Source organism: Dromiciops gliroides, chromosome 2, assembly GCF_019393635.1.
Source record: "Dromiciops gliroides isolate mDroGli1 chromosome 2, mDroGli1.pri, whole genome shotgun sequence".
NCBI lineage: Eukaryota > Metazoa > Chordata > Mammalia > Microbiotheria > Microbiotheriidae > Dromiciops > Dromiciops gliroides.
In genome coordinates this window covers 283,947,935-283,975,800 of record NC_057862.1, presented here as the reverse complement: position 1 = coordinate 283,975,800, position 27,866 = coordinate 283,947,935, and the positions used below count along the sequence as shown (strand labels likewise).

Sequence of the window (27,866 nt, the reverse complement as noted above, 5' to 3'; positions counted from 1 at the left end):
GTTTCTTAGAGTAGTGAAATTGTAAGTGACTTGCTTAAGACCACACACCAGTATGTATTATCAGGGGCAGGACTGGAGCCAAGATCTTCCTGGCTTCAAGGCTAGCTCTCTAGCAACCATACCACACTGTTTCTGTTTGAATTAATAATAATAATAACAGTAACAATAATAATAATAACTAACATTTATATGGTACTCTGAGGTTTGTAAAGCATTTTATATACATCATCTAATTTGATCCTTACATCAATGCTGTATTTTAAATGTTATAGGTATTATTATTCTAATTTTACATATGAGGAAACTGAGACTGAGAGGTTAGGTGACTTCTCTAAGGTCATTAGGCAGAAAGTGTCTGAGGCTAGACTGGAATTTTCCTGATTCCAAATGCCATGTTCCATCTACTACATTAAGTGTATCTGCTATACACCTGAACTAAATAATGAATGGACGGCATAGAACCAAGTCTAGGCTGGCTGGACCAATTTGCATGTTCCCATTTTATACTGAATGACTGACAAATCTCACAGACAGAGAAAGTGGGAAATAACTCACATTGTTTAAAAGGAGGAGGAAGGATGACAAGGGCTCCTATCTGCCCCTGTCCTACAGGGTTGTGTACCATCTCAGGACTCTATGCTAAGGGAGCCAGATCAGTGAAGCTTGATAACAAGGTTTTATTTTGCTAATTTCATGGTTGCTCTGTCATTTAGAGTGAACTAAATTTATACAACATATGTGGTATTAAAATTTGTGCATGTGTGTATATGTGCATATGTGCATGTGTGTATGTGTGTTTACACATGTTGATCTTCTGGATGTAGATCTGAAGTAAGAGTATTAAGGGAATTCATTATTTAAAGCAATACTACAATGTACCCTCCTGTAAAGCGAATAAGCATTTTGTCATGCTGTGAGTCTTTCTGTTTAGAAGACACCACCCAAGGAGGGAGGCTGGAAGCCTCCTGTCTTTTGGAGGAGAAAGTGACAGCATAGGCACGACACCCTAAATGATAAAAGTCCTGTGGAGCCAAAAGTGACATTCTGTCAAAATCTCTAAAATGAAGAGAAACAGGGGACATGTGTCTTCCAAGTTGTCCAAAGAATAAATCTTCCCTTCGCAAAGTTATCGACATCAACATATATTTACAAATTTTACATTTATAAAAAATAAGAGCAAAAAGTCCTTTTTAGTTTCCTCCCGACCACACTAACCTTTTCTAAGTAAACACACTAAAGAACAGGGCTATAGGAGGTGGTGAGACAGGAGAATAATGGCTGGGGCTCACGAACACCTGGGCAACAGAGATAACGGGTAGACACACACAGGGTTTAGAAAGGAATTGTGCATATTTAAAAGTACTTACAAAGTCCATCCCTTCCTTTCCCTGAAAGACATGATTCCTTGCAGTGATGAGGCAGAACAGAGGACACGGTCAAAGGTGAAGGCTATGGTCAGATTTTTATGGCCACATAGGGATGAAGGTAGGGCCTCATCCAACCTCCTATGGCTCATAAGATCAAATATTCTTGTTCAAGACTAAAAGTTTCTATTAGGCAAGTTTCATCCCATTGACATTAAAAGAATTGCAGGCTCTGAGAAAGCATTAGGGGTCTCTCCTTCCTCTCTGAGTACATTTGACTTATGATGTTGACAGAGAGAATTGCAATAATAACCATACTTTCTTAGCAGTGCATATGAGGACTATTCCAAATTTGTCTTTGATGTAAGTCAGAACTATTATGCTCACCTGCCTCTCTTCAAAGGGATGCAATTTTCAGGAAATCATGCATCACTGCTAGCTGGCATCCTTTTGATTCTGACTTTCCTGGGGCCACATGATGAGGTAACAAATATCTATAAGCATCTGGGTGAGAAAACATTGTAATACGATATCTGGTTTCACTGGGATTGGTATAATGAAGGTCAGGAAGTTTCAAATCATGACACAAACCTGGAACAAAATCAGGTATTTTAATTTAATGATACAGACACCCTAAGAATGAATGATCTTACCATGTCCCCATGGGATTGCCACAGAGAAATTTGCAGAGAATGGACTTAAGGATTGTTGTCTCACCCACATCACATATAGCATTCGACCTCGTGCCCTTTATCCATGTGTGGTCACACCTCACTCATTTTAGGATGCTTGTAGAAATGTTCATTTTTATTACCATCTCTCATTTTTCTGAAGGAGTCCCAGGCTATGCCTAGGTACCTTCTTTGATAGTGAGATGCTTAGCTCATAAAGAGATTTTCCATGAAGATCTTCCATTTCAGTAAGCAGCAGTTCAGTTACAAAGGGCAACTGAATATAGCAACCCTTTCCCAGAATCCTTTGGAACATGTTGGTGAAGTGATATCCACTTTCCCAATATGGCAACTCCATCTGTGAGGTGTTTGGAAAATGTGTATATTATCTGTGGAGAACCATAGTTTTTCAAAGCTACTTCTTCAGCCCGTCCTTCCTTGCTAATAGTAACAGTTCAGGGCATCTTCATACTGGCTGTATGGTGTGGCATTTAGATGCCCATGAGGCTGCCAGGAATCTGGTATAAGGCATGGGGAAATGTTGCTGTACCTTAGGAAAGAACCTAGCTCACTAGTGTGTGCAATCCTAATAATTTCAGTAAGTCAAAGGTATGAAATCTCCTGTCCTTCTGAGATACAATATGGATGGGACAAGGTATTCTAGCCATGCTGGTTTTAAGGCCCACAGCAGCAGAAATAAGAAATAAGAAGAAAACCAAAAAGTCAAATGCTAAGGGGGAGAGAGAGAATAATACCTGATGAAGAGACCGAGAGGAATCCCCATAGAGGGTATGCACGGAAGCTTCTTAGGACCTAGCTACTACAATTTGAGGAGGGAAAAAGTTCCACTGCCACTTGCCCTTGGCTCTGAGAGCCCTTTCTAAAAGTTATGACCACTTGGGGCAAAAGAGAGTCACATTTCCTTGGATCGCTCCATCTCAATGTCCATATTCCATCAGCTTCTTCATTTCTTCCACATTCCCTCTATTTTAAGGATCCTGCCCATAGGCTTTAAAGCCTGAAGTTAAGAGGAGCTGGGCTGAGTCAGAAAGGAAAAGAGGCTGACCACTTGAGCACAATCAACAAGTTTACCAGCCCAGAAAAGTACAAGTTTTCAGTTTCATGGCATCACCCAGTGGCTTGTACCTTGGCACAGAAATGAGTCCTTTATGCAGCATATGTTCTCGTCACAGCTCAAGGCATAAATCATACTTCCTAATGAAAAGCCCCTAGGAAACCCCATTCTTGTTAGCAGAGCATACTTTATACTAGAAAATTTGCAAGGAGACCAGTGTTGCACCACGAAGCTTATACAGGATTTTTTCTTTCTTCAGTGTAAAAATATACAATGCTACTGCTTATTCATTGCAGTGTCAAGGTCCCATCATTTCTCTGCTTTGAGACCTTTTCATACCTCTCCAACCCAAACCACTGTGTTACCTCTCTTGATGCCTGATACCTCACAGCGTAATGTTTTTTGCCGACCATTGATGAGAAACAGAGACTCCTTGGCTGAGGTGATGACATACTGTCCAAATAATCCACTGTCTTTCACAATCCTTGTGTTGCGATCCCACGGCCAATCCTGGGCTAAAATAGGTTCCTTTAAGTTCTTCAGCATATCCACCCTCCCTGATGACACCTCCATAAAAAGTAAGTCTGTTTGGAAAAGTGATGTAGCATAGATATAGTATTGGTTGCTTTCAGTAAAAGATGGCTGAAATGCCAGATCGCAGAGGTGCACATCTGTCTGTAAGTCATACAACAGCTGGATTTCTCCTCGGGCGGTTATAGCCTGCACTTGGAGCCGGCCACTGTCCTCATCTGTGCTGACCAAGAAGTGCCCATCAGGAGACATGTGGGGTACCCCTCTGATGTCACCATTGGGGCCGATCACTGTGTCTGTAACGCTGTCAATCACAACCTGTGACGATGCAGGCGTAGTTTGATTCTTTTTGCATTGAACAAAAAAATAGCCTCCTAAGTGGGTGTAGGCCATGGCATGGGGGATGCAGCTGTAGTTATGGAAGCTTATGGTTTTGACCAGCATCATTGTTTCAAGGTCCATTTTGTGAACTGTCAAATTTGATTTGTTAAAGATAAAGCCGAACCTGGAAGGTGAAGAAGGACACTGAGATCAGAGTTGGAGATAACCTGGAATGATGGCAACTGTTCATCCCACTAACACACCCATTTTTCAGCTTCTGTCTGATAGTGTAGACAGTTTAGTGGGTGACTATTTCTTCCTCCTACTCTTTGACTCTTTGCTTCATCCTTCTTCCATAATCCTCAAAGCAATTAATCGGTATTCCTGTTTTGTTTAGATGCCTCTCTAAGTGGTGATCACACATTTGGGAAATTCTGGGCCTTTTTAGGATAATGTCCTTAACCAACAAAGAAAGATTGGAGGGAACAAAATTAAGTTGGTGGGGGTGGTGGTTAGGAAAGATCTTATGGAGGAGGTGACATATGAGGTTTGGAGGAAAGTAGGGATGGCAAAAGGCAGAGCCAAGAAGGGAGTCAGTTCCAATGACAAAGAACACAAGTTCATTTGATCCTTTCCCAATAGGACACCCTCCCCTCATCCATTTCTCCTACTCTCAAATGTTGGGAAGAAATCAGTCAGAAAAACTGCTCATCTTTCATTCCTAAGCAAAAAGCTGGGATTAATTGATTAATCATAGTAGTTTGTGGATTGTTTATTATATTTTCAGTTCTTCCTTACCCTAATAAATAAATAATAATATAATAATAATAATAAAAAATAATAAACAAACAAACAAATAAATACCCTAGTATTTATGACTAAGGGCGTTGCCTCAGACAAACTGAGGTCTGGAAAAAAACACAATTTAGAAGGTCATTCACTGCATTTGAGGCCACTGACAGACATCTTGACTTTTGTCTTGCCACTGGACTTAGATGACTGTGGAGAGGAGAGTGAGGCTGACGACTTTTTGCAATGCTGCCTCACTTAAGTCAATTCACTTGCATGTCATTGGTCCTCTTCAAAAACAAAGGATGAACACCTATCTAACTATTGCAATAATAGAGGAACTCAAATCACAGTGCTCCCTAGGAGCATTATGATGTTTGTCTATCAGATGCAGTGTGGTATTCAGTTCTGGACACCAGAATCCCCCAAATATGTAATTACCACTTAAAGAGGCATCTAAACAAAATTGGAATACTAATTAACAGAATTTTCTGGAAAGTATATCATACCTGATATGATTAATAACAAGATTTGTAGGTGGGATGAAGAAATCGTCCACTCCTTCAAATGGTACTCGGATGATATGTTGCTGGCTTTCACCTGCACTTGCTTCAGGTATTACCTGTAGGAAAGAGGAGAGATTATTTTGAATGTATGGATAACTAGAGTCTGGTGTAAACCCAAAGTGTTTCTGACGGTATCTCCCATTGTGGAGAGGCTGAGGAGCCTGATTTCAGGAGAATCACGGTGACATGCAATGGAAGTGTCCTAGAGAGAACTAGGAGCAAGTGTAGACTTTCTATAACTAGGGAGGTCAGCTCATACTCATATGTTTGCATAATGTGCCAGAAGTAGCCCCATCAAAGACAGTGGGTGAGGAGAGAACATGAACTGTCTTTACAATGATTTGTGGATAGTCAAGCAAAGATCTAGCAAACCATGGCCCTGGATAAGAAGGAAGGACATGAGCTTATTCATGGAGCTGGGAGGGAGGATGGAGTCTGCCCAAGGCAGACCATCTACATGCAGTGTGGTATTCAGTTCTGGACACCAAATTTGGGAGAAGATCTTGACCAGCTGGAGAGCACTGGGAGGAGAATCACAATATCATGAAATATGGGGAAATTTGAAGTTTGAAGGGGAAGTTTAGGTTGGAGAAGAAAAGCCGGAGTCATCATCTTTGAATACTTGAAGAGTTTTCACCTCTTGGATGGGGAAAGCAGAATTAGGAACAATAGAGAGAATAGCAGAGATAAAGATTTAATGTCAACACCCCCGATGCACGACCACCCCCTATTTTTACTCCTCTCTTTTTTTTACTATTAGGAGAAACCCTATTTTCCAGAGCTAAACTGTATCCTGAGTTTGGCATAACAACAATCCCTCCAGATGAACTCTGCTGTAGCAAAATCACAGAATTGTTTCACACCAGTCCTAGGTGGTCCCTGAGTTCAGACAAGCACCTGCTTGTCTGGACCACTCTCGGCTCATGAAACCCCGCTATGAATTAAACATACCTCATTGCTGCTGTTATCTCCTCATTGCCATGGCTACAGCTTACTTCGCAGCCCACTAATATATGCCTCACTGCAGAAGGTCTTCTTGGTATCAGAGCAGACCCTAGCATGCATGTCTAGTTTCCCTCCTCCAAGAGAAGAAAGCTTTTTGCTTATAACCAGTATTAGTTCTTTGGTTTAATTTAATTTAATTTTGTTGTCAGAGTTAACAGTTGGGGTATTTATTACCTCTGTCAGTTCTTTGGTATTTTTCAGAGTTAATAGCTGTTGCATAATCTTTGCAACTCTTTGGTCATTTATTTTCAGGGTCTGACATTAGAACATATAATGAAAGCTTTTTTTAATAAGTAGAGCTAGCAAACAGTGGGTTGGACTTTCTTGGGAAGTAATGAGTTCCCCCTCACTAGAGTTCTTTAAGTGATAGATGCATGACCATATTTAGAAGGGATTACATTAGGGGTGTGCTGGTAAATGTTTAACTGGCTCCCTGAAAACAAAAAGTACAAGTGACACACTTTTAAGATTAATCTGAATTATTAACATTGTCTCACTTTCTTAAGACTCGATAATCAACAAGATAATAAATCAAGGCTGGATTTGTAGTGTTTGCTGATTTATGGAGGAATAAGTGCTCATATTGAAATTTAACAACCGGCTCTAATTAGCCGGTAATGAACTAATTCCAGCACATAACTTAGATTGCCATATAAGCAAGGGTTGAACTAGATGGCCCCTGAGGTACTTTCCAGCTTTGAGATACAGTAATTCAATCATTTTGTCCCAGAAAAGAATAGGATAGTTTGCTATCCATTGACTACAGAGTAGAGCTGTCATCTCAGCTTGGGGAGTAATAGGGGAATATGGGCAAGTCCCACAAGGTATCACCACAACAGGTGGCCACTCTGTGGAGGCAGTTTGTGGGGAAAAGATTTTGGAGGCCACACTTCGTGGTCAGTCTAAGGCAGCAATCACTCTGTCAATGAACACTTACTATGCACCTACTATGTGCCAGGCACTGCGATACATGGGATACATGGAAAGGTAAAGCACAGTTTCTGCTTTCAGGGAACTCACTATGTAAAGGGGGAGAAATATGCAAATGTATATGTATAAACAAGCTATGTATAGTGTAAATTGGAAATAATCAGCAAGGGAAGGCATGAAAATTAAGGGGGATGGGGGAAGGCTTCCAGGAGAAGATGAGATTTTAGCTGGCTTTAGAGGAAGCCAGGGAAGTCAGTCTCAACAGTAATAGGGAAGATTGGAAGAGGGGAGACTTTTAGGGGAAAGATGAGTTCAGTTCTGGACATGATGGGTTTAAGATGTCTACAAGACATTCAATTTCAGATGTCCAATAAGAAGATGGAGAGGCAAGTCTGTAAGTTTCGTTATTAGGATTAGAAAAGGAGATTTGAAAATTATAAGCATAAAAATGATAATTTAACCCATAAAATCAGATGAGAACACCAAGTGAAATAGTAAAGAGGGAGAAGGGAATAGGGAACAGAGTCCCATGACATTTAGTGCATACAATCTGAATAAAGATTCAGTTAAGGAGACTGTGAAGGAATAGTCAGATAGGTAGAGGAGAACCAAGGGAGAGTACTATCACAAAAACCTAAAGAGGAGAAGAGTACAGTCATCCCTTCTGCATCATGGGAGTTAGGGAAGTGACACCACTGTGATTTGGAAAATCTGTGTAAAATTTTTTGGATCTCCCTTTGTGTCAAAGAAGTCTGAATTATTATGGTATTAAATGATAAAATATGTTGATATAGAATACTATACACATATTCTTTTTTATAAACACATATTCTTAATACATTTCTGAGTTTCTCAACTTTTTTCTATGTCATCTGCTGGCCTTTGTGAATACTCTGCAGCTTCTGCATCACTTCCATAAAATTTAATTTCTTATGCTGACCTGTTATAACCACTATGGGGAAAATTGTGATGTGGAAAGGATAACTACATTAATAAGAGGGTGATCGATGGTGTTGTCAAAGGCTGCAGAGAGATCAAGAAAGATGAGAATTGAAAAAGGAACATCAAGCTTGGCAATTGAGAGATTATTGGTAATTTTGGAGAGAAGAATTTTGGTTGAATGATAGAGGTCAAAAGCCACACTGTAGAGAATTAAAAAAGAATGAGAGGAAAGTAAGTAGAGGTGTCTATTATAGATAGCTTTTTCAAGGATTTTAGCTCTAAAACGGAGGAGAGATATGGGATGATTAGCTAACAGGGATTGGTGGATCAAATGAATTGTTTTTGAGAATGGGGAAGGCATAGACATATTTGTAGACAGTAGGGAAGCAGCAAGGAGAAAGGGAGAGACTGAAGATTAATAAGATAGTAGGGATGAGAGAGGGGGCAATCTGTTGTAGAAGTAGAGATGTAATGGGATCACCTGGGCATGTAGAGGGGCTTGCTTTGGCAAGGAGTTGGAATAGTTGTTCCCTTTGTTTGAAATATAATCTATGGCTGAAATGACCTAATTTTCATCCTTTACTTCTTGAATACCAGAAGCAACAACAAAGGACCTGGAGTCAGGCAGACTAGAGTTCAAATCTTACCTGTTATTTATTATCTGTGTGACCTTGGGAAAGTCCCAACCTCTTGTCTGCCTCATCTATAAAATGGGAATAATAGCACCTACTTCCTGGGCTTGTTGTGAGGATAAAATGAGATAATATTTGTGAAGCACTTTGCAAACCTCAAAGTGCTATATAAATGCAAGCTGTCATCATTGTTATCTTTAACATCATCGTCATTGTTATCATCGTCATTGTCATTTCATTATCATGGCAAACCTATATAGTACTGTCAGTCCTGCTAGGAATTGGCTTCAGACAGACCAAGGAGACATGGAGATGTATGTGGAGGAAGGAAAGTCAGGAGCTAGCTAGTTAGTCACACCACAGAAGGAGGTCAAGAAACCCCAGGGAAAGGACTCGTCTGAGGTAGGAATGGGAGGGAACACATAGCAGAGAAATACCATCTCAGGACCCTAGATTCCTAAACTTGAAAAGGGGGAGAGAAATTTTAAAGACTTAAGGCAGGAACATTTTTGCCTAGTGAGTCTTCCAGGCAGGGCCAGAAACTGTGTACAAAGAAGACCCAGCAGAAGGAAGACCAGGAGGCAAGAGCCAACCAAGAAAGGCCAAAGTCAACTTCCTTGTTAGAACCAGGATCAAGATATCTGTGCTATTTACAGGAAACAGGACAAGAGAAGAAAGAGAAAATTGCACTTTCCTTTTGATACCTGAGCTAGAACTGAGGGAAGGACAGTAAAATTCCAGGAAAGGTGCCCAAGACTCCTTGCTGGAAAAAAAAAGCAGACAATTAGTTTCCTTGGGCAAGAATGAATGAATAAGGGGTAGCTAGGTGGCGCAGTGGATAAAGCACCAGCCCTGGAGTCAGGAGGACCTGAGTTCAAATTTGACCTCAGACACTTGACACATACTAGCTGTGTGACCCTGGGCAAGTCACTTAACCCCAATTGCCTCACCAAAAAAAAAAAAAAAAAAGAATGGACGGAAAAACATTTATTAGGTTCTTACTATGTACCAAACATTGGGATGCAAATACAAAAGAAAAGATGGTATCAATCCCCAAGGAGCTACCTTTCTTTCTTTCTTTTTAGGAGCTACCTTTCTAACAGGAGAGTCAATACACATAGGACAACGGTGGCCAGGGAAGGAAACTTTGGTCTATGTTCAGCGATGATGAATGGGAATTGAATGACATAAAAACCCTTTCTGGAAACAACTGTAGAGTTAATTTGAGCATGGTTTAGGAACTGGAAAGGAGGGAGGAAGAGGAGGAAACAAAGTGCTTTGTGAGAAAATCGGGGAGGGCTTTAGGGAGTGATGGGTTTGTGGCTATAAACATGTACAAACTATGAACTGGAACTCTCTTTTCCTTTGATGCAAGGGGATCCTAGTCAGCATGGCAGGACTTTCCAGCCATATACTGTTCTCAGAATAATTCTTTCACCATTTTGGCCACTTAGGGAAAACCCATAAGGGTACAATCCCAAGATTCTTTGCCATGCCACTGTGATATCTATCAGAGAGGTCGCTGGAGGGGAGAGACTGCTGTTCACTCAATACCCCCCAAAACAAAACAAAACAAAATAAAAAGAAAGCAGGAAGAATTAACCCACTTGAATCAAATCAGTAGGGTCATGGGAAGTCCACTGCCAAGACACCATATGATCAAAGTGGGGAACTGGGCTCATTTAGCTATAGAGTTTTACATTGCCCTTAGCAGGGACAGTGACTAGATCCCTTGTATATACACTGGGAGGAAAAGGAAATCAGGGAAGGCAAATAATATGCAGTGAAGGGGCCTCAGAAGGCAGGAAGAGGGACTGGGAAGAGCAGAAGCCCCTTGACAACATTTTTGCCCTGAAGATGTGGTCACCTCGATGATCAATCCGTACCTGGGCGGCTCTTAATTAAAGAGTCCATCCTAGCTCCTAACCTTCCAGCAGAACCCATTTTATGTTTAACAAGCCACACTTTGCAAATTCAGGAAAATTACTGGCAGGCCAATTACTGTTGTAATTGTAGGACTACAGGCCAATTAACCACTTTACTAGAGATTTCCCTTAAAGTCATTCTCATTCAGACAATCACCAAACACCAAACCAAAACAAATAAGGTTTTCTTTATTCAAGGCCCAGGATAGAAGAAAAAATTTGGCTAGGAGGCAGGCCCCACTCTTTAAGACTCTTTAACATCTCCAGTAGGGGCAGAAGCAGAGAGAGTGCCTTCACTCCTCAGCTGGGAGCAAGGTGTGCAGAGGGTCAAGGCCCCTGGTCAAGTGGCCACAGGACGGTTGAGTTTGGTTGATAAACTTGCAGCACTAGGAAGAAAAAATTAAGAGCTGAAAAAGCCCTTGTAAACAGTACAACCCTTTTATCCCAGAGATGAAGAAGTGGAAGTCTGGAGAAAATGGCAGATTTTCCCCAGAGGTATAACTTCTATCAAATTGCTTGTATACTCAATAAGGTGAGTGGAGGTGGGGATGGGGGTGGAGTGGGAGGGAGAGAATTTGGAACTCAAAATTTTAAAAACAACTGTAAAAATAGTTTTTACATGTAATTGGTGAAAAAATACTAAATAAAACAGACAAAAAAGATGTCTATAAGAGAAAAAAAAAGGATAGAGCACTACACCTAGGGTCAGGAAGTTCAAATCCAGTTTCAGACAAGTTGTGTGACTCTGGGCAAGTCACTTAACTTCTGCCTTCCTCAGTTTCCTGTACTTCCCAGGGTTGTGGTATGGATAAAAAACAAATTTGTAAAGCATTTTATAAACCTGCAAGTGCTATAGAAATGCTAGCTGCTAAGGTGGCATAGTAAGAAACACTTGGTTTTAAAAGCTATAGTTTACAATACTATTTCTACCCTTACTTGCTGTGTGAATTTGGGTAAGCTATTCTACCTCAATGTGCCTCTGGATCTTCATCTCCAAAATGGGGATACAACTATCTGGATGTTTTTAAGTACCATGTTTTTCTCAGAGGGCTATTAACCAGATCCAATGGGATAATGTATGCACTCTACTTTGTGAGCTCTACAATGCCATGATAAATGTTAGACAGGATTAGTATTTGGGATAAATCTCCAGTAATGGCCTTACTCTGGGAATCTTATTGAGAATGTGGAATGAAAAGCAGGCATATTGGTACCCACAGAAGCTAATGTTTTCCACTCATTGGGGAAAGGTCTTTTGGTCCTTTTGCTTCACACCTCAGTTCATCTCCTTGACTGAGAATCTGGGTGTTTTAACAGGGCAAGCAACACTAACTATAGGTTCATTAGGAGTTGGTTTGTAGGGAATGAGGGAGCAGCTTCTCCTGTTCCCTCAAAAGTTTTCCTTTTCACCTCCCATGATATCTGAAAATCCACTATTAGATATTTCCTTTTGGCATTGAAGGCTTTTCAAGACTTTGATAGGTGGGAAGGCATATCTTAAGCTAGGAAGTAATAGGGTTTATGGAAAAAGGATTTGTTATTCGAGTGGGAATAATCACACTTGTACTGTCTACCTAATCTGGTTATTTTAAAGACCATATGTCCTGATGTGTATTTACAAAGGGCTTTGTCAATCTAAAAATGCTACATATAAGTGTGGCCCATTATTATTTGTAAAAATGATAACTCCTCCACATTGTAATGCTACTAGCAGGGTAGAATTAGTTGGCAGAAAAGCAAACGTTCAGGAGAACATTGGTCAAAATTGATATTCCTAAGGCACAGGAAATTCCCCAGCTCAAGCAGTTTGATTTGCTTTCTATTGTCTCTAGGATAAAATCCAAACTCTTATTTTGTATCTAAAGCTATTCACAGTCTGGTTCCAACCTCCCTTTCTGATCTATTTCTCATTATTCCCCCTTGTGTGCTTACATTCCAGACAAACTGGACTTCTTGCTGTTCCCTGTATAGACCATCCATTTACACAAGCCCTTCCCCATTCTGGGAATGTGCTCTTAACTTCACCTCAGCCTCTTGGAAAATTTAGTTTCCTTCCTGTCTCAGGTTAAATGCTGACTCCTACAAAAAGCCTTTCTAAATTTCTCCTAGTTGTTAGTATCCTTCTCCCCTCCTAATTACTCCCCTCCTATTTACTTTATATAATATGTGAATGCATCATTGTTACTATATGTAGCAGAATATGTATTTAGCATTTATCTAACTCGATACAAGTAGTTTTTGCCTCAATAAATCCTTTGTGGGCAGGAGAAATTTTGGTTTTGTCTTTGTGTACCTGGCATGGTCCCTGGCACACAGTAGGTACTTAATCAATGCTCATAGACTTGAACTGAATTACTCTGCTCTCAGAGATCTGATTAGCTTCCATGATTTCAGTTATCTTTAAACAAATGACTCCTAAATCTGTACAAATCTAATCCAAACCACTCTCTCAAACTCCATATTGAGCCACACTGGCCTACTTAGTCGTTCCCTGAATTCAGTAGACCTTTTTCTGCTCCCACCTCCATGTACTCACAAAAGTTGTCCCTTAGGACCAAAATGTACACCCTCCTCATCTCTTCTCAGACTCCTCTTGTGCTAGCTCCTCGGTAAATAAAGTCTTCTCAGATCCTCCCAAAGCTGTGCTCAAATTCCTTTATCCTCTACTTATTTGAGTATGTATCATACTTCCCCACCCCCTCCCCAGTACCAGTTCCTTGTGACCAGGTAGGGTTTTTTCATTTTAATCTTTTTCCCCCATTTTTAAAAGACTGGGTTTCCTCATTTCATCTAGACCAGAAGTTCAGGAGGTACTTGCAAGTTTGTTCCACTACTGATTGGTATAGGAGTTTTGACCCGTTCTGTTTAGGACATTGACCAGTTTGCCTATTCTTACATGCCCTGGTGCCTCCCCCCCCCCAATCCATATCGGGGGCACACCATATTGATGTGGAACTGGTACAGATATCTGTTCTTCATAGCCCACTACATCTCCTAATTCCCAAGCTAAAGAGATCCAGAAGCTTCCAACTTGTGGATAGCTGGGATTGGAGATGAGTGCCATCATGCTTAGCCATTTATGTCTTTGTATCTCTAGCGTCTAACACATAGTAGGAGGACAGATTTTTAAAAGCCAGAGGGGACCTCACAGGTCATTAAATCAACTCCCAAGTCTACCATTCTTTCCACTCTAGTAAATTGCTTTTCTTCATGAAAGCTTTACTTGAAACTCTTCCAGTTTTGTAAGAATTGCCAAGGTTCGTATCCTGCTGGCACAGCATTTGAAAGCCCAAGATGACCTTCATTTCACAGGGAGGTCTTGATGGAGGTTATCAGTGGGGATCAGAATATATTGGTGAGAAATTATTTCACTGCTTTTTTGGTCAAGCTGCTTAAGTCTAGGGGACTGGGTAGAGGCAGACAGATGAAGAAACATTAGCTTTGGAGCATCAAGATACCTCAGAGTGGAAGGGACCATAGATAGTCTATCCTCTGAACCAGAGGAGAAATTCTTAAGAGCTAAAGTAGGAAGGAAGGGAGGGGAAAAAGGAAGGAAGGAAGAGAGGAGGAAGGAAGGAAAGGAGGGAGGGAGGGACAGACAAAAGGAAGGAACAGAAACCTAAAAAACCGAAACAAACAAAAAGGAAGGAAACAAGCATTTATGTCGGGCACTGTGCTGAGTGCTTTATATATATATTATCCCATCTGATCCTCACAACAACCCTGCAAGATAGGTGTTATTATCATCCTCATTTTAAAGTTGAGGAAAATGAGGCAAACAGAGGTTAAAATGACTTGCCCATGTTCACACAGCTAGTAAGGGTCTTAAGGTCATATTTGAACCCAGGTCTCATCGACTCCAAGCCCAGAGCTCTACCAGCATATCACCCAGCTGCCAGAAGACTGGTGGCAGGTGGTGATTGGGGGAGTCTATAATGACCAAGCTTTCAACATTGCTCTCCCAAAGCAGAGGGACAAGAAAACAAATTCGTTTCCTCTGAGGTCAATGAATTCACTGAGCAAACCTTTAAGGAGGTGTTATTTTATTTATCCTGGCCTTTGTGTTGGGCTATGCTGTAGGGAAAAGAAGATCACAGAATCACAGATTTCGAGGTGGAGGGGGATGTAAAGGCTATCTAGGACAACCTTCTCATTTTACATTAAATGGAAACTGAGGACCAGCAAATTTAAATGATTAGCTCAAGGTCACATGAGTAATAAGTAGCAGAGCTGGGGCTGAATCCAGGTCATCAGGTGTTATTTCTATTGCACTCTGATACCTCAAAAAGATAGTATCTATATCATAGATTTAGAGTTAGAAGGGACCTTAGAGCAGTTGTTACTATCCTCATTTTTCAGATTAGGAAAATAAAGCCTGAGGAGATTCAATGACTTGGCTAAGGTCATACAGCAGAGCCAGAATCTCTGCCCCCATGAATAGAACTCTTGACTACTGTCCTCAAAGATATAACTAAGACGGGAGAATAACACGTGCATCCAGATTACGCATAGTATAAGACAAGGTGTGACAGAGGCAACCAGAGAGGTACAAAATATCATGAGTGACAAATCATTACCAGACTGAGGCTTCTGAGGAAGCCCTAAAAGGGTGGGAACAGAAGTAGGAGAGAGCAGGAGCTCTATTCCCTAGGCTTGATGGAGAAAGAAGCTAGGGACTGGGCATGAGAAGCATCTTCAAGTGGTTCTCACTGGAGGGGAGTCCCTGGAGGGGCTGGCTAGAAGAATCTGAAAGGGACCTCAGAGGTCACTGATCCCAACCCTTTCATTTGAGAGATGAGGAAACTGAAGGCCAGGTTGGTTAAGGCAGTGGATAGAGTCCTGTATCCAGAATTAGGCAGACCTTAGTTCAATTAGGCCTGAAGACATTTAACTAACTAACTATATGACCCTGGGCAAATGACTTAACCTCTGTTTCTCTCCATTTGCTCATCTATGAAAAATGGGAATAACAATGGCATCTATGAGGGCAGCTATGTGGCGCAGTGGATAAAGCACTGGTACTGGATTCAGGAGGACCCGAGTTCAAATTCGGCCTCAGACACTAGCTGTGTGATCCTGGGCAAGTCACTTAACCCTCATTGCCCTGACCCCCCCCCAAATTTTTAAAAATTAAAAAATTAAAAAAACAAACAAAAAAATCCTCCCCCAAAACAATGGCATCTACCTCCTAGAATTTTTGTAATGAGAGAATATTTGTAAACCATTTTGACAACCATAAAACTCTAAATAAATTCTTTCCTTCCTATCACTAATATGATGATGATGCTTTTCCAGTGCTACAGAACTAGTAAGTGTCTGGCAAGTGTCAAAGGCGAGAGTGGAATCAAGGTCCTCTAACTCCAGAGCTGGCCCCCTTTCCTATACCATGCTGCTTCCTGCCGAATCTGAGCCAACCAGGGGATGCCCCAAGTACCATCACCAAGATGGATCTGAGCTATGGGTGTCAGGAGTTACAATGTGGCTCAGCAGAGGAGGCCACAAGTCCCATTTCTCAGCTACCTCCCAGTATGCTCACATTCTTATTCTCTCTGTCATGATTCAAAAAAGGGTATCAGAGCATTCTAGATTTCAGGTTCTTATCTCTCCTGATGTTGTCGTCTTCTTCCTTTTTTTTTGGGGGGGGGTGAGGCAATTGGGGTTAAGTGACTTGCCCAGGGTCACACAGCTAGTAAGTGTCAAGTGTCTGAGGCTGAATTTGAACTCAGGTCCTCCTGAATCCAGGGCTGGTGCTCTAACCACCGTGCAACCTAGCTGCCCCATGATATTGTCTTCTTTATAAAAATACTTCTTATCCTTTGGAACTGGCTAAGAGTGCTTGTGCTGTTCCCAATGGCCATTTACCCTGCCCCCTTGCTATTGAAAATACCCCCTGCCCAAACCCTAACAGAGCCACTGCAAAAGTATCTTTAAAGTCAGAAATATAAATGTTTCTGAGATCATCCAGAGAGGCTCAGGCATTAGATTCACAGGGGATCCCCTCAGACTCTAACCCTTAGGCCCAAAGACTTTGGTTTTTATCCCAAACTCTAAAGAACTTTATAATCTGGTTGCAGCAGATTAGAAATGGTAAGTTAGAAGACTATGAGGGCTGCTTGAGGCTGTATAGAGAGCTGGTCAATGAATTCATTGAGCAAACGAATTGGTGACAGCAAGGGAGGAGACAGAAGTGTACAAAGCAGATTTTAAACATCTCCCAGTATATTCACATCTACTGCTTTGTCTCTCACCCATTGCCATAGGACTTAACGGTGGATGAAGAAGTGGATAATGGGTGATGTTTTATTTTGTTTTTTGTTTTGTGGGTCAATGAGGGTTAAGTGACTTGCCCAGGGTCACACAGCTAGTAAGTGTCAAATGTCTGAGACTGGATTTGAACTCAGGTCCTCCTGAATCCAAGGCTGGTGCTTTATCCACTGAGCCACCTAGCTGCCCCCTTGATGTTTTTATTTGCGTGTGAATTTAAGTGAGGCAGAGTTGCACAGGTTCATCAACCTTACCCTTTTTTCCAGAATCATCAGCGTCCAGTGCAAGATAGAAATCAAGATAACTGGTGATGGCCCAGGATGCAGTGGATGGCCTTAGTGTCTTCATGAATGTTGCAAAAAATTGTTCTTATTCACCCATTCTGTTGGGAGAAGTCTTCACATACTTGAATAGACATCCTTCTAACTCACTGACAGATGTGAGGCCTATTGACTACCCTCAACCTGGTTTGGCCCATCTGCCAAGATGATTTGGCTACTGCTCACGCTACAGCTTCTTGGAGCCACAGGTGAGATTTAAGATGACAGGTGGACACCAAAAGTGGGTGCACAGACTCAAAGGGCTTGGCAAGTGCTCTCACCAGAGATACTAGTTCTCCCTGACTACCCCATACACCCCTGGAGACAATCATAAGAACATGCTGACAGGGTACACTACAAGTTTATGTTATATAATCTCAATTGAGCTCTAACTTTGGCAAGACTATCTTTTTCTTTTTACCTCCCTAATTGACTCCGCATCCCACTCACTCCAGTGGCATTGCCAGGCCTTTTCATTCTTCCTCAAAGTTCTCATAGCTCCACCTCCACCTCCCCTTTTAACTGAGAACATTGTTTCATATTTCACTCAACGAGACCTCCAAATTTTCCTCTCCTCACTGTCTCAGAGAAGAGATGGTCCCTTTCCTTGCCAAGGCAAAGGCCTCTAAATGCACAATGATTCAATTCCCAAATGTTTTTTCTAGCAGATGTTTCCACAATCATCCACACTGTTGGCCTTATTTTTAGTCTCTATATTGGATGTTTCCCTATTGCCTACAAACACACCCATGTCGTCTTATTAAAAAAATCCCTCGGGGGTGGCTAGGTGGCGCAGTGGATAAAAGCACCGGCCCTGGATTCAGGAGTACCTGAGTTCAAATCCGGCCTCAGACACTTGACACTTACTAGCTGTATGACCCTGGGCAAGTCACTTAACCCCCATTGCCCTGCAAAAAACAAAAAAACAAACAAAAAAATCCCTCACTTTATTCATCTATTCCTGTTTCCTATACCCTCTCCTCATGTTTGTAGGCTTTCTCCTTGAGAAGGTTGTCTAAATCAATGCCTTTACTTCCTTCTGTCTCATTCTCTTCTTAATTCTCTTGTCTGGTTTTCAACCTCATGATTCTACCATAAGAGCTCTTTCCAAAGATACCTATGATCTATTGCTAAATCCAATGGCCTTTTCTAAATCTTCATCCTTCTTGGTCTCTCTGCAGCCTTTAACATTTTTCTTTGATGCTCTCTTTTTAGGTTTTTGTGATGCTATTTTCTCCTTGTTCTCATCTGACCTGACAACTCCTCCTCATTTGCTTGATCTTCATCTAGGTCATGCCTACTAACAGTGGGTGTACCAGGTGGCTTCTCTTTTCTTGATATGAGTTTTATTTGAGAATCTCATTGGCTTCCATGAATTAATTATCATTTCTATGAAGATGATTTTTAGATCTATTTATACAGCCCTAACCTCTCTTCTAACCTTCTCACTTACATCTCCAACTGCTTATTGGGAATCTCAAACTAGATATTCTACAGATATCTTTAACTCAACATGTCCAAAACTGAATACATCTTTTAAAAAATATTTTTATTTAAAATTTTGAATTCCAAATTCTATCCCTCCCTACCCTCCCCCCTCTTCCTGAGGTGGTAAGCAATCAGATATAAGTTATACATATGCAATTATGTAAAACATTTCCATATTAGCCATTTTGTATAAGAAGACTAAAATAAAAGAAAAAAATGAAAGAAAGAAAGTGAAAAGTAGCATGCTTCAGTCTGTATTCAATCAACATCAATTCTTTCTTGGGAGGTGGATAGAATGCTTCATACTTTAGGATTGTCTTTGATCATTGTATTGCTGAGAATAGCTAAGTCATTCACAGTTCTTTATTAAACAATATTGCTGTTCCTGTGTACAGTGTTCTCCTGGCTCTGTTCACTTCACTATATATTAGTTCATATAAGTCTTTCCAGGTTTTTCTGAAATCATCCTGCTTGTCATTTCTTCTGGCACAATAATATATTCCATGACAATCATACTCCACAGCTTGTTTAGCCATTCCCCAACTGATGGGCATCCCTTTGATTTCCAGTTCTTAGCCACCACAAAAGAGCTGCTATAAATATTTTAATACAAATAGATCCTTTCCCCCTTTTTTGGATATCTTTGGGATCTGTGTAATTGCTAGATCAAAGGGTATGCACAGTTTTATAGCCCTTTGGGCATATACCTTTATACCTTTATCTACTTCCCTTCCTAATATCCTTATTACTGTGGAGATACCAACATCCTTCCATTCACCCAGGCTTGCAACATTGGTATCAACCTTGATTCCTCAGTATTTCTTATTTTTATATATAATCTCTTGCCAAATTGTATTAATTTTACCATCATAACATCTTGCAGATATCCCTTTTCTTTCCTCTGAAACTTTCATCACTCTGGTACAGGCCCTTGCTATCTTGGGCCTAGACAACTGCAATAGCCTATTGGTTATTCTCCTTCCCAGAAGCTTCCCCTTAATCCAGTCCATCCTCCATTTAGCTGTGAAAATGATCTTCCCAAAGCACAGTTGATCATTTCAACCCTTTATTGAATCAATTCCAATGTTTCTTTCTTCTTCTTTTTTTTTTTACTATTTTTTTTTGCAGGCCAATGAAGGTTAAATGACTTGCCCAAGGTCACACAGCCAGTGTCAAGTGTTTGAGGTCATATTTGAACTCAGGTCTTCCTGAATCCAGGGCTGGTGCTTTATCCACTGTGCCACCTAGCTGCCTCTCTAATGTTTCTTTATCACCTCCAGGATCAAATATAAAATTTACCGTTTTGTGTTTAAGCCCTTCATAATATGAACTGCTTCTAACTTTCCAGTCTTTTTGTGTTTTCCTCAGTCCATGTACCCTGTGATTCAGTGATATTGGCCTTCTTGCTCTTCCTTGCACAAGACATGTCATTTCCTGATTTTAGGCATTTTCTCTGGAAGTCTCTCATGCCTGGAATGCTTTCTCTCCTAAACTCTTCCTCTAGGCTGCCCTGGTTTCCTCCTATTTCCAGCTAAAATTCCACTCCTACAAGAAGCCCTTCCTGATCCTCCTTCATGCCAGTTCCTTCCCTCTGTAGAGTATTACCAATTTATCCTGTTTATACTTTTTTGGATGTAGATGTTTGTGTATTGTCTATCCTGCTCCACTATGAATTCCTTGAGAGTTTTAGCCTTTTCCCTGGCATTAAGTAAGGGGTTATTAATTATTATTGTTAAGTAAGGGCTTAATAAATGCTTGTTGACTCACTAAATATTGGGGAAAATTTTATTACATGAAAACTAAAGATACTTCTCTGAAAACTTCTTGCTGCTAGTTCTGACATTTGGAATAGATGGGACTTCATGTTAGTATTCTTTACAAATATACTTAAGCGGGATATAAAAAGAGACCCCTTTCCCATGCTGATACACTTGGATTTAATGTTCTGTGCTAGTGAATGATTTTCCACAAGGCTGACTCTGCATGAATAACCCAATAATTTAAAAGAGAAAGGAAAGGTTCTGTTGTCACTAACTTCAAGGCTAAGCTGATAATAAATGAGAAGTATCTGTTCAGACCATTAAAAGCTGAGAGCTATTTGAAACAGGCCACTTGGATCTGGCCTGCCAGCCTAAGGAAACCATCTGTTCAGGGGGTGATAATTCCCCAGAGTAAATTCTAAACAATGTAGAACTTTGGCTCTACATATGACAAAAGAACAGACTGTCCCAACCAGAAGTCATCTCACTATGGAATTTTAGGTGTCTCAACATAGTAGAGGAGAAGACATAAGGATTAGATATAATACAAACGTGAGGTAAAACATCCGGTGCTACTTGGGCTTAAGAAAGAAATGGAATGGAACGTGGTGGCCAAGAGAAAGGAATAGGAATTAGGAGGGAAGAAGAAAAAGTAAAATGAGAAGAAATAGAAAGGGATAGAGGGAGCAAGGGGAAGAGAGGGGAGAAATAAAGTTAGGGACAAAAAAAGAGATGAGGAAGAGCTAGGGAAAGTGAAAACAGGAAAGAAATAGAGAAGGAAGGAAAAAAGAGAAAGAGAAGACAGGGAGTAAAGTGGATGTTATTTCCCTTTTGAAAGAAAAATAAAGCATTGCATTATATTTCCATGCAAATATATGAGGATTTCATAAATGTACCTGCAGGCTTGGCTGGGACTTCTGCATATCTCCCCAGCTTAGAACCCAGACTTGATCATGCGACTTGTCATAGAGCAGCTTAGCTGGTAGTGAATCCACACCTATGGCCTTGAAAAAATGAGGCAACATTCTGGTCACTGCTAACTTAGAAATCAACTTTAGAAAGCAGGGTAAGTTTCCCTTAGGAAAGAGCAGCAAACAGGAGTCAGAAGGAAGGTGGTGGTCTCATTTGTGCCACTGTTTGGCTGTGAGATGATGGGCAAGTTACATCCCCTCTTTGGGCCACGGTTTTCCTATCTGTAAAATGGGGGCAATACCACTATGCCATGGGATTGTTGTGTGGGAAACACTTTACAAACCTTAAATTATCAAATAAAGATGGGCTAACTAAGCTTTTTATTGGGGCTTCAGAATATTCTTCTATAAATGAGAGAGAATTTTTGGTGTACTTTCCAGCTCTAATTTTTTTTAATAATCTTGGGGTTTCCTTTAATTGACAAAAGCTCATGAATTTATATTGTATCATTTCCAATGGCTCAGTTTGCTTTGATGAATCAAATTTTTTTTTCAAAAGTATTTCCTTGGGGAGGCTAGTACCAGCTCAGCACATGCTACATGGAGCAGGTCCCATACCAGTACTCAGATATAAGAACCCTTCTGTGCAAGGGAACTTATTCTTCTAGAGATGTCCCTCTACTCCAAATCTTTCAGGCCAGATACTTCTGGACCCCTGCTACTGAAGCCCTGGTTGAAAGGGAATCATAGTGGGGCAGCTAGGTGGTGCAGTGGATAAAGCACCAGTCCTGGATTCAGGAGAACCTGAGTTCAAATTTGGCCTCAGATACTTTACACTTACTAGCTGTGTGACCTTGGGCAAGTCACTTAACTCTCATTTCCCTGAAAAAAGGGGGAATCATAGGAGTTAGAGCTAAGGGGACCTTAGAAAACCTACCCCTCTCAATTTATAGATGAGGAGCATAGAGACCATTAGAAGTATGTAGAATCACAGCATCATAAATTCAGAGCTGGTGGGGACCATTCAATGACTTCATTTCACAGATGAGGAAACTGAAACTCAGGGAAGATGAGTGACTTGCCCAGATTCACATAGGTTGTAAGGAGCAGAGCTGCGATGAAGCAAATTGTCCAAGGTTAATTATTTGAACCCAGGTCCTCTGACTCCATAGCTATTCTCCATTATACCACAATGACACCGATATCATCTAAGAACTGGCAAGGACTTTAGTCCAATCTGCCTCTCCAAGAATGAAGAATCCCTACTTGGGCATCCTTGAGAGGTAGTCATTTAGCCTCTGCCCAAACTTTTCTACTACTAGAAAAAATCAGACTCGTGCCATTACTCTAGAATACCTCTAGTTGCAAGGAAATTTTTCCTTCTTTATGCAGATCCACAGTTGCTAGGGAGGGAATGAGGGAGCTAGGAGGCACCTGAGCCCCAAGAATTTTGTATCAATATTTCTCATTTCAGGATTCGATTTCTCCCAGACTGCATTATTGAGTCTAGTGGGAAAAGATTCTCTTTGATCCCTGCCAGTGATAATTGCAGGGCAAGCCTTGGGATACAAGGGCCTGAGATTTCCCTCTTAGGGCATGTCCTAAAAGGCAGAGAGCATCTTGGTTCAAATTATGAATAAATAATTTCCATTCCGGAGGCTGAGAGGAATAGCTGTCCCAGGCAGCCACTCATTTTGGCTTGCAGAATTAAGATTATGGCTTCTCACACCAAAATGTTACAATGTTCTCAGACCAGCCACTCTACCTGGCCTGATTTAGTGAGAGGAGAGGGAGGCCTTAGTACCTCTAGGAAAATCTGGATTTGGACCACAGTTGAAACTACACAAGTGTCCTCAACATAGGCCACTTGGAAACCCTAGAGGCCCCAGACCCAGAACACAGGGACTATGTTCCTCAAAACATTGATGTTGAGCTCAAAGCTCAGTTCAATGATACAATGTGTATATACGCCTTGTATCTATTGCAGAGGATTTCTCAATTTGTAAAATTTACAGAATCCAGATCAGATCAATCACTATGGGCACTCATCAGAACATGGAAACAACTTAGCTCAGCATGTTAAAACATCAAACGTGATATTTTACCTCTAGTACTATGTACATATTGACAGGCTAGGGTTGTTCAGCAATTGTATTATCAGGAATCAATACATTTGATTTTCTATACTTATGAGCTGAATGAGAAATCTAGAAATCTTTATAGATTGGATTTTTCTTGGTTTGGTCTGATAACTAGCAAACAAAACACTTTTCAAGGCCCAGGTCCAAGCCCCTCTTCCCTCTATCCTTCCTTCTCTGACCACTTCCTGACACATGTCTTTGCCACATAGGCCTACTTATGTATCATCATCTTGAGGGCCCCCGATGAAGAGGCCCTGTCCTCTAAAGAGCTGGTGACTATGGAGCAGACAGAGAAGGTGTCAACTCTTAAATACTCACAACTTTTCAGAAAATAGCCTTCACCTCCAATCTCTGATAAACATAACACATCTGTTTAGGTTGGGTAGTTCTATTGGATGGGGATCAAAGTTTACTCAGGATAGAGAATTCTCTTCCATAGTAAACAATAATAAGAGAAGGGAAAGAGAACAAGCATTTACCTAGTGCCAAGTACTTTGTTAAGCACTTTGAAAGGTTTTAATTTACTTGAAGGTTCTCAGAAACCACTGTGAAGGTATACACACCTGCTGAACTTTCTGGGTTTGTACATCTATTATGAGAATTCGGCTCAGTAGTGGCTGGGCCACATAGATATATCGGTTCCTGACATTGACTGCAGATGCCCATTGACAGGATTGAGTGATCTCTCCTTCCATCTGAGGGCAGATTTCTTCCTGGAAATGAGAAAGATAATTTCATTTAGCTAGTGCCCACTTAGGCCCATCATGTGCTAGCTTAGGGAAGTTTGTAGTAGAAATCATTTGGGAGTGTTGGTAGAACTAATGGCTTATTTTGGACACACTGAAAATAGCAAATTGTCTCAGTGTGATGAGATATAGGCCTGTAGGATACCATCAGGATTTCTTTTCTGATCATCACGGTCTAAGCAGCTTCTCTGAGGCATAGATACTTTTATAGTAAATGCAATCCATTTACTTAAAAAAAAAACAGGTTCCATTTGATGCTTTTAAATCTGCAGAGATGGTAACTTTTGGAGAATATTAGAGCAGAAAAACCTGGGCCTTGGAGTCGTCTAACTCTGTAGAAAGTCCTGTTGCAGGGCAGTGAAGCATATAGCTTATCTACAAGAACATGGGTGTTGAGGTCTCATAGCCAGGTATACAAAAACGTGTGGCTTTCTGGAGCGTGTTGTGTGTTGGGGATTCATGGTTACTAATTTCCTCTTTGGATGCCATGTCATGTTACTGCTTTTGAAGCAAAGAGCTATGGTTTATGGAAAATTTAATGCCCTTGAATTAAGTTGAAGATAAACCTTCCATATACAGAATTTTTCTCCATAATGTACTGTAGTGGAAAGTCTGTGGTACATTTCCCATGCATTCATCTGTTTAATCCCTCAAACATTAACTCCCTCCTGTGGGCTACAGTGGGCACTAAGGGGATTACAAAGATGAAATAGACACTGCTTCTGTCCTTTGAAGCTTATAGCCTATTAGGGGAATTATAGTCATAACTACAATACCAGACAATTTATTCTCATCATTGTGTTGGCCTTTTGTGAAGTAAATGAAATAAAGAAGCTGAAACATTGGATGTATGATGGGAACAAGCATGTCACAGTTTCATGTTCATACAAAGAGTATCCCCAACCTCCCCATTTCTCTCCAAAAATGGCCATGAGAAAGAGGAGTAATGGAATAGATGGGTTCAATATGGTAGGCTTGTGGGAAGAAACACTTACTCAAATATATGTCAGATCTTGTTTCAACCTTCATGACACCTCTCCTATATCTCCTGTTGTCTCCACTCACGTAGTAATCACCATAACTAGCCACTGTAGTTCAAACCCTCATCACCTTTCACCTCGAATTTTGCAATAAGACTTTCTGTATGGTCTCCATGCCTGAATTTTCTCTGTTCTTCAAGCCATCGTCCATACAGTTGTCAAAATGATGTTGGTCTGAGCATATCAACCACAATGTTTCTTAGTGAGCACCAGTTGTTCCCTATTAACTCCAAGGTCATGTTTGGCATTTTAAATGTTCATAAACTGGCCTCTTCCTACCTTTCAATCTTCTGAAAGTTGGCTCCCTTCCATGCACTCTATATTCCAGCAACACTGGCTTAGCTGCTTGTTCCTCCCATATAATGGTTTATTTTTTGTCTCCTTGCCTTTGTTCAGGCTCTCCCCTAAGTCTGGAATGCTTTTGTTCCTTGCCTCCATTGACCCTGTAGTTTCTTTGGATTCCTTCTAGACTCATCTCAAACTCTACTTTTGCTCGGAAACTTTTACTTATGCCTCTCTTCCCTCCTCTGGGATTATGTTGTAGTTACTCTGTATTTGAATCACATATACCTCATCATCCTTCATGACACAAATAACTTGGATGAGCATACCTCCATTTTATGCCTTAAATGAGATTAATAATCAGATTGTTAAACAGAGTTATGTCTGTTGTCGCTTTTTTGGGGGGGAGCAGGGCAATGAGGGTTAAGTGACTTGCCCAGGGTCACACAGTAAGTGTCTGGGGCCAGATTTGAACTCAGGTTTTCCTCAATCCAGGGCTGGTGCTTTATCCACTGTACCACCTAGTTGCCCCATGTTACTTTTTTTTTTTTTTTTGGTTTTTGGGTGAGGCAGTTGGGGTTAAGTGAATTGCCCAGGGTCACACAAATAGTAAGTGTCAAGTGTCTGAGGCCGGATTTGAATTTGGGTCCTCCTGACTCCAGGGCTGGTGCTCTATCCACTGTGCCACCTCGCTGCCCCCCTTTTTCAAAAAATTATTTTTATTTTTTCCCCTGTGTTACTTCTATTAAAGAATATCATATAATACTAATATCAATCAAACATAACATTTATTAAACAAGTACTATGTGCCAGACACTAAGTTAGATGCTGCGGTGAAACAAAAACAACAAAAAGCAACTTATAGTTCATCGAATGTCACATGCATGGCCACCCACTTGGAAGCCCTTCATTCTGTATTTGCTCTTCCAAACAAAATTCTTCTATTATAGTCAGCAAGCAAAAAACCCCCAAACAAACAAAAAACCCCAATGGGGTTCTTTCAGTTAGTTGTGAGACTTTAGTGGCCTGCTAAAGAATATTATTTGTGGGTCTTGACTGTTACCTTTTATATATTCACATATATATACCTTTTATATATTTATCTGCACAGCGAGAGAGAGATAAGTAGAGATGAGAAAGTAGGTATATGGGCTGGTGGTTATCCTTTTTGGGGTAGCAATATTTGTGATCTTTTTTTTTTTCTGTTTTGTTCCTTATCTTTCCTTCATCCATACAACTTGAGAATCGATGCTCTCAGAATTGTATTGTTTCCCACGTGGATCACCATTGTGTATACCCGAGTGGGTCTCGGCCTTCCTTCCTATTTTTGCTTTCTTTAGATTTATGTCTACTTTTTCATGCAAAACACTGGCAACTGTGATGTTGGAGTCCAAATGTGGCAAGCTCCACTCTCGTTGAAGAGCAGAAATGATTAGTTATCTTGAGATCATTTCTTTTTTTTCATCTATTGGTTGTTTTCCTTATAGTTTCATCTTCAATTGCTCTTCAGGGGATCTGGCTCACTGGGCCAAACTTTGTTTTCCCATTTCCCCTTCCACTACTTCTCACTATTTTATGAGACTAAACTGCTCATAATTCACCATCCTTCTCTGTATATTTTTCCATATTCATTTATTCCTACCCAGCAATGTTCTTGGCTACTATATCTCTCTGTCTGGCAAGGAGATGGAGGGGTTTGTTGGCTATTTATTGGAGAGATTGATTTGTTGAAGCTAAGCGACTGTAGGAAATGTTGGTAGTGTTCATTGTTGCCTATTCTTGTACCCATTTCCTATTTTCTGAATCAATAGATGTTTAAATAGTTTATACTGTCCCTTTACTGGTTAAGCCCATATCTCATTTAAAAATTTTTCTAATAAGGTACTGATTTTGATCTTTTCTCTAATAAGTCAGAGGAAGGGGGAGTTCTAATTGATTCAGAAATGACTTCTACATCAATAAGCACAAATTTCTGTCAATTTTGTGTTTGGTGCTGTATTTGATGGCCACAGGCCCAATAGATAGAAGGTAGGCCTGAAAGTCAGCAAAACCTAACTTCAAAACTATTTAATATAAGCTGTGTGACCATGAGCAAGTCAATTAATCTCTGTGTCCTAGGCAACAATCTAAAACCATAAATTAGAAAGAAATTGCCAATCTGCA

At 40.6% G+C, this 27,866-nt stretch overlaps 1 protein-coding gene across 2 annotated transcripts in view; it reads right to left on the bottom strand.

The window, feature by feature from the left end:
• Positions 1–278: 278 nt before the first annotated feature.
• Positions 279–27,866, bottom strand: part of FSTL4 (follistatin like 4) — an 878,789-nt gene continuing 851,201 nt past the window's right edge. The window contains exons 13-17 of one of the 2 annotated variants that reach the window (XR_006355064.1): positions 24,199–24,348; positions 21,480–21,587; positions 5,261–5,373; positions 2,018–4,146; positions 279–1,868 (exon numbers count right to left, since the gene is read on the bottom strand). Coding sequence is in view for 1 of the 2 variants with exons in the window: in XM_043989744.1 (XP_043845679.1) it covers positions 3,444–4,146; positions 5,261–5,373; positions 21,480–21,587; positions 24,199–24,348 (1,074 nt within the window). In the remaining variant the exon portion in view is untranslated. Of the gene's footprint in view, positions 4,147–5,260; positions 5,374–21,479; positions 21,588–24,198; positions 24,349–27,866 lie in introns of both variants that reach the window. The other variant, XM_043989744.1, reaches the window with a different exon arrangement.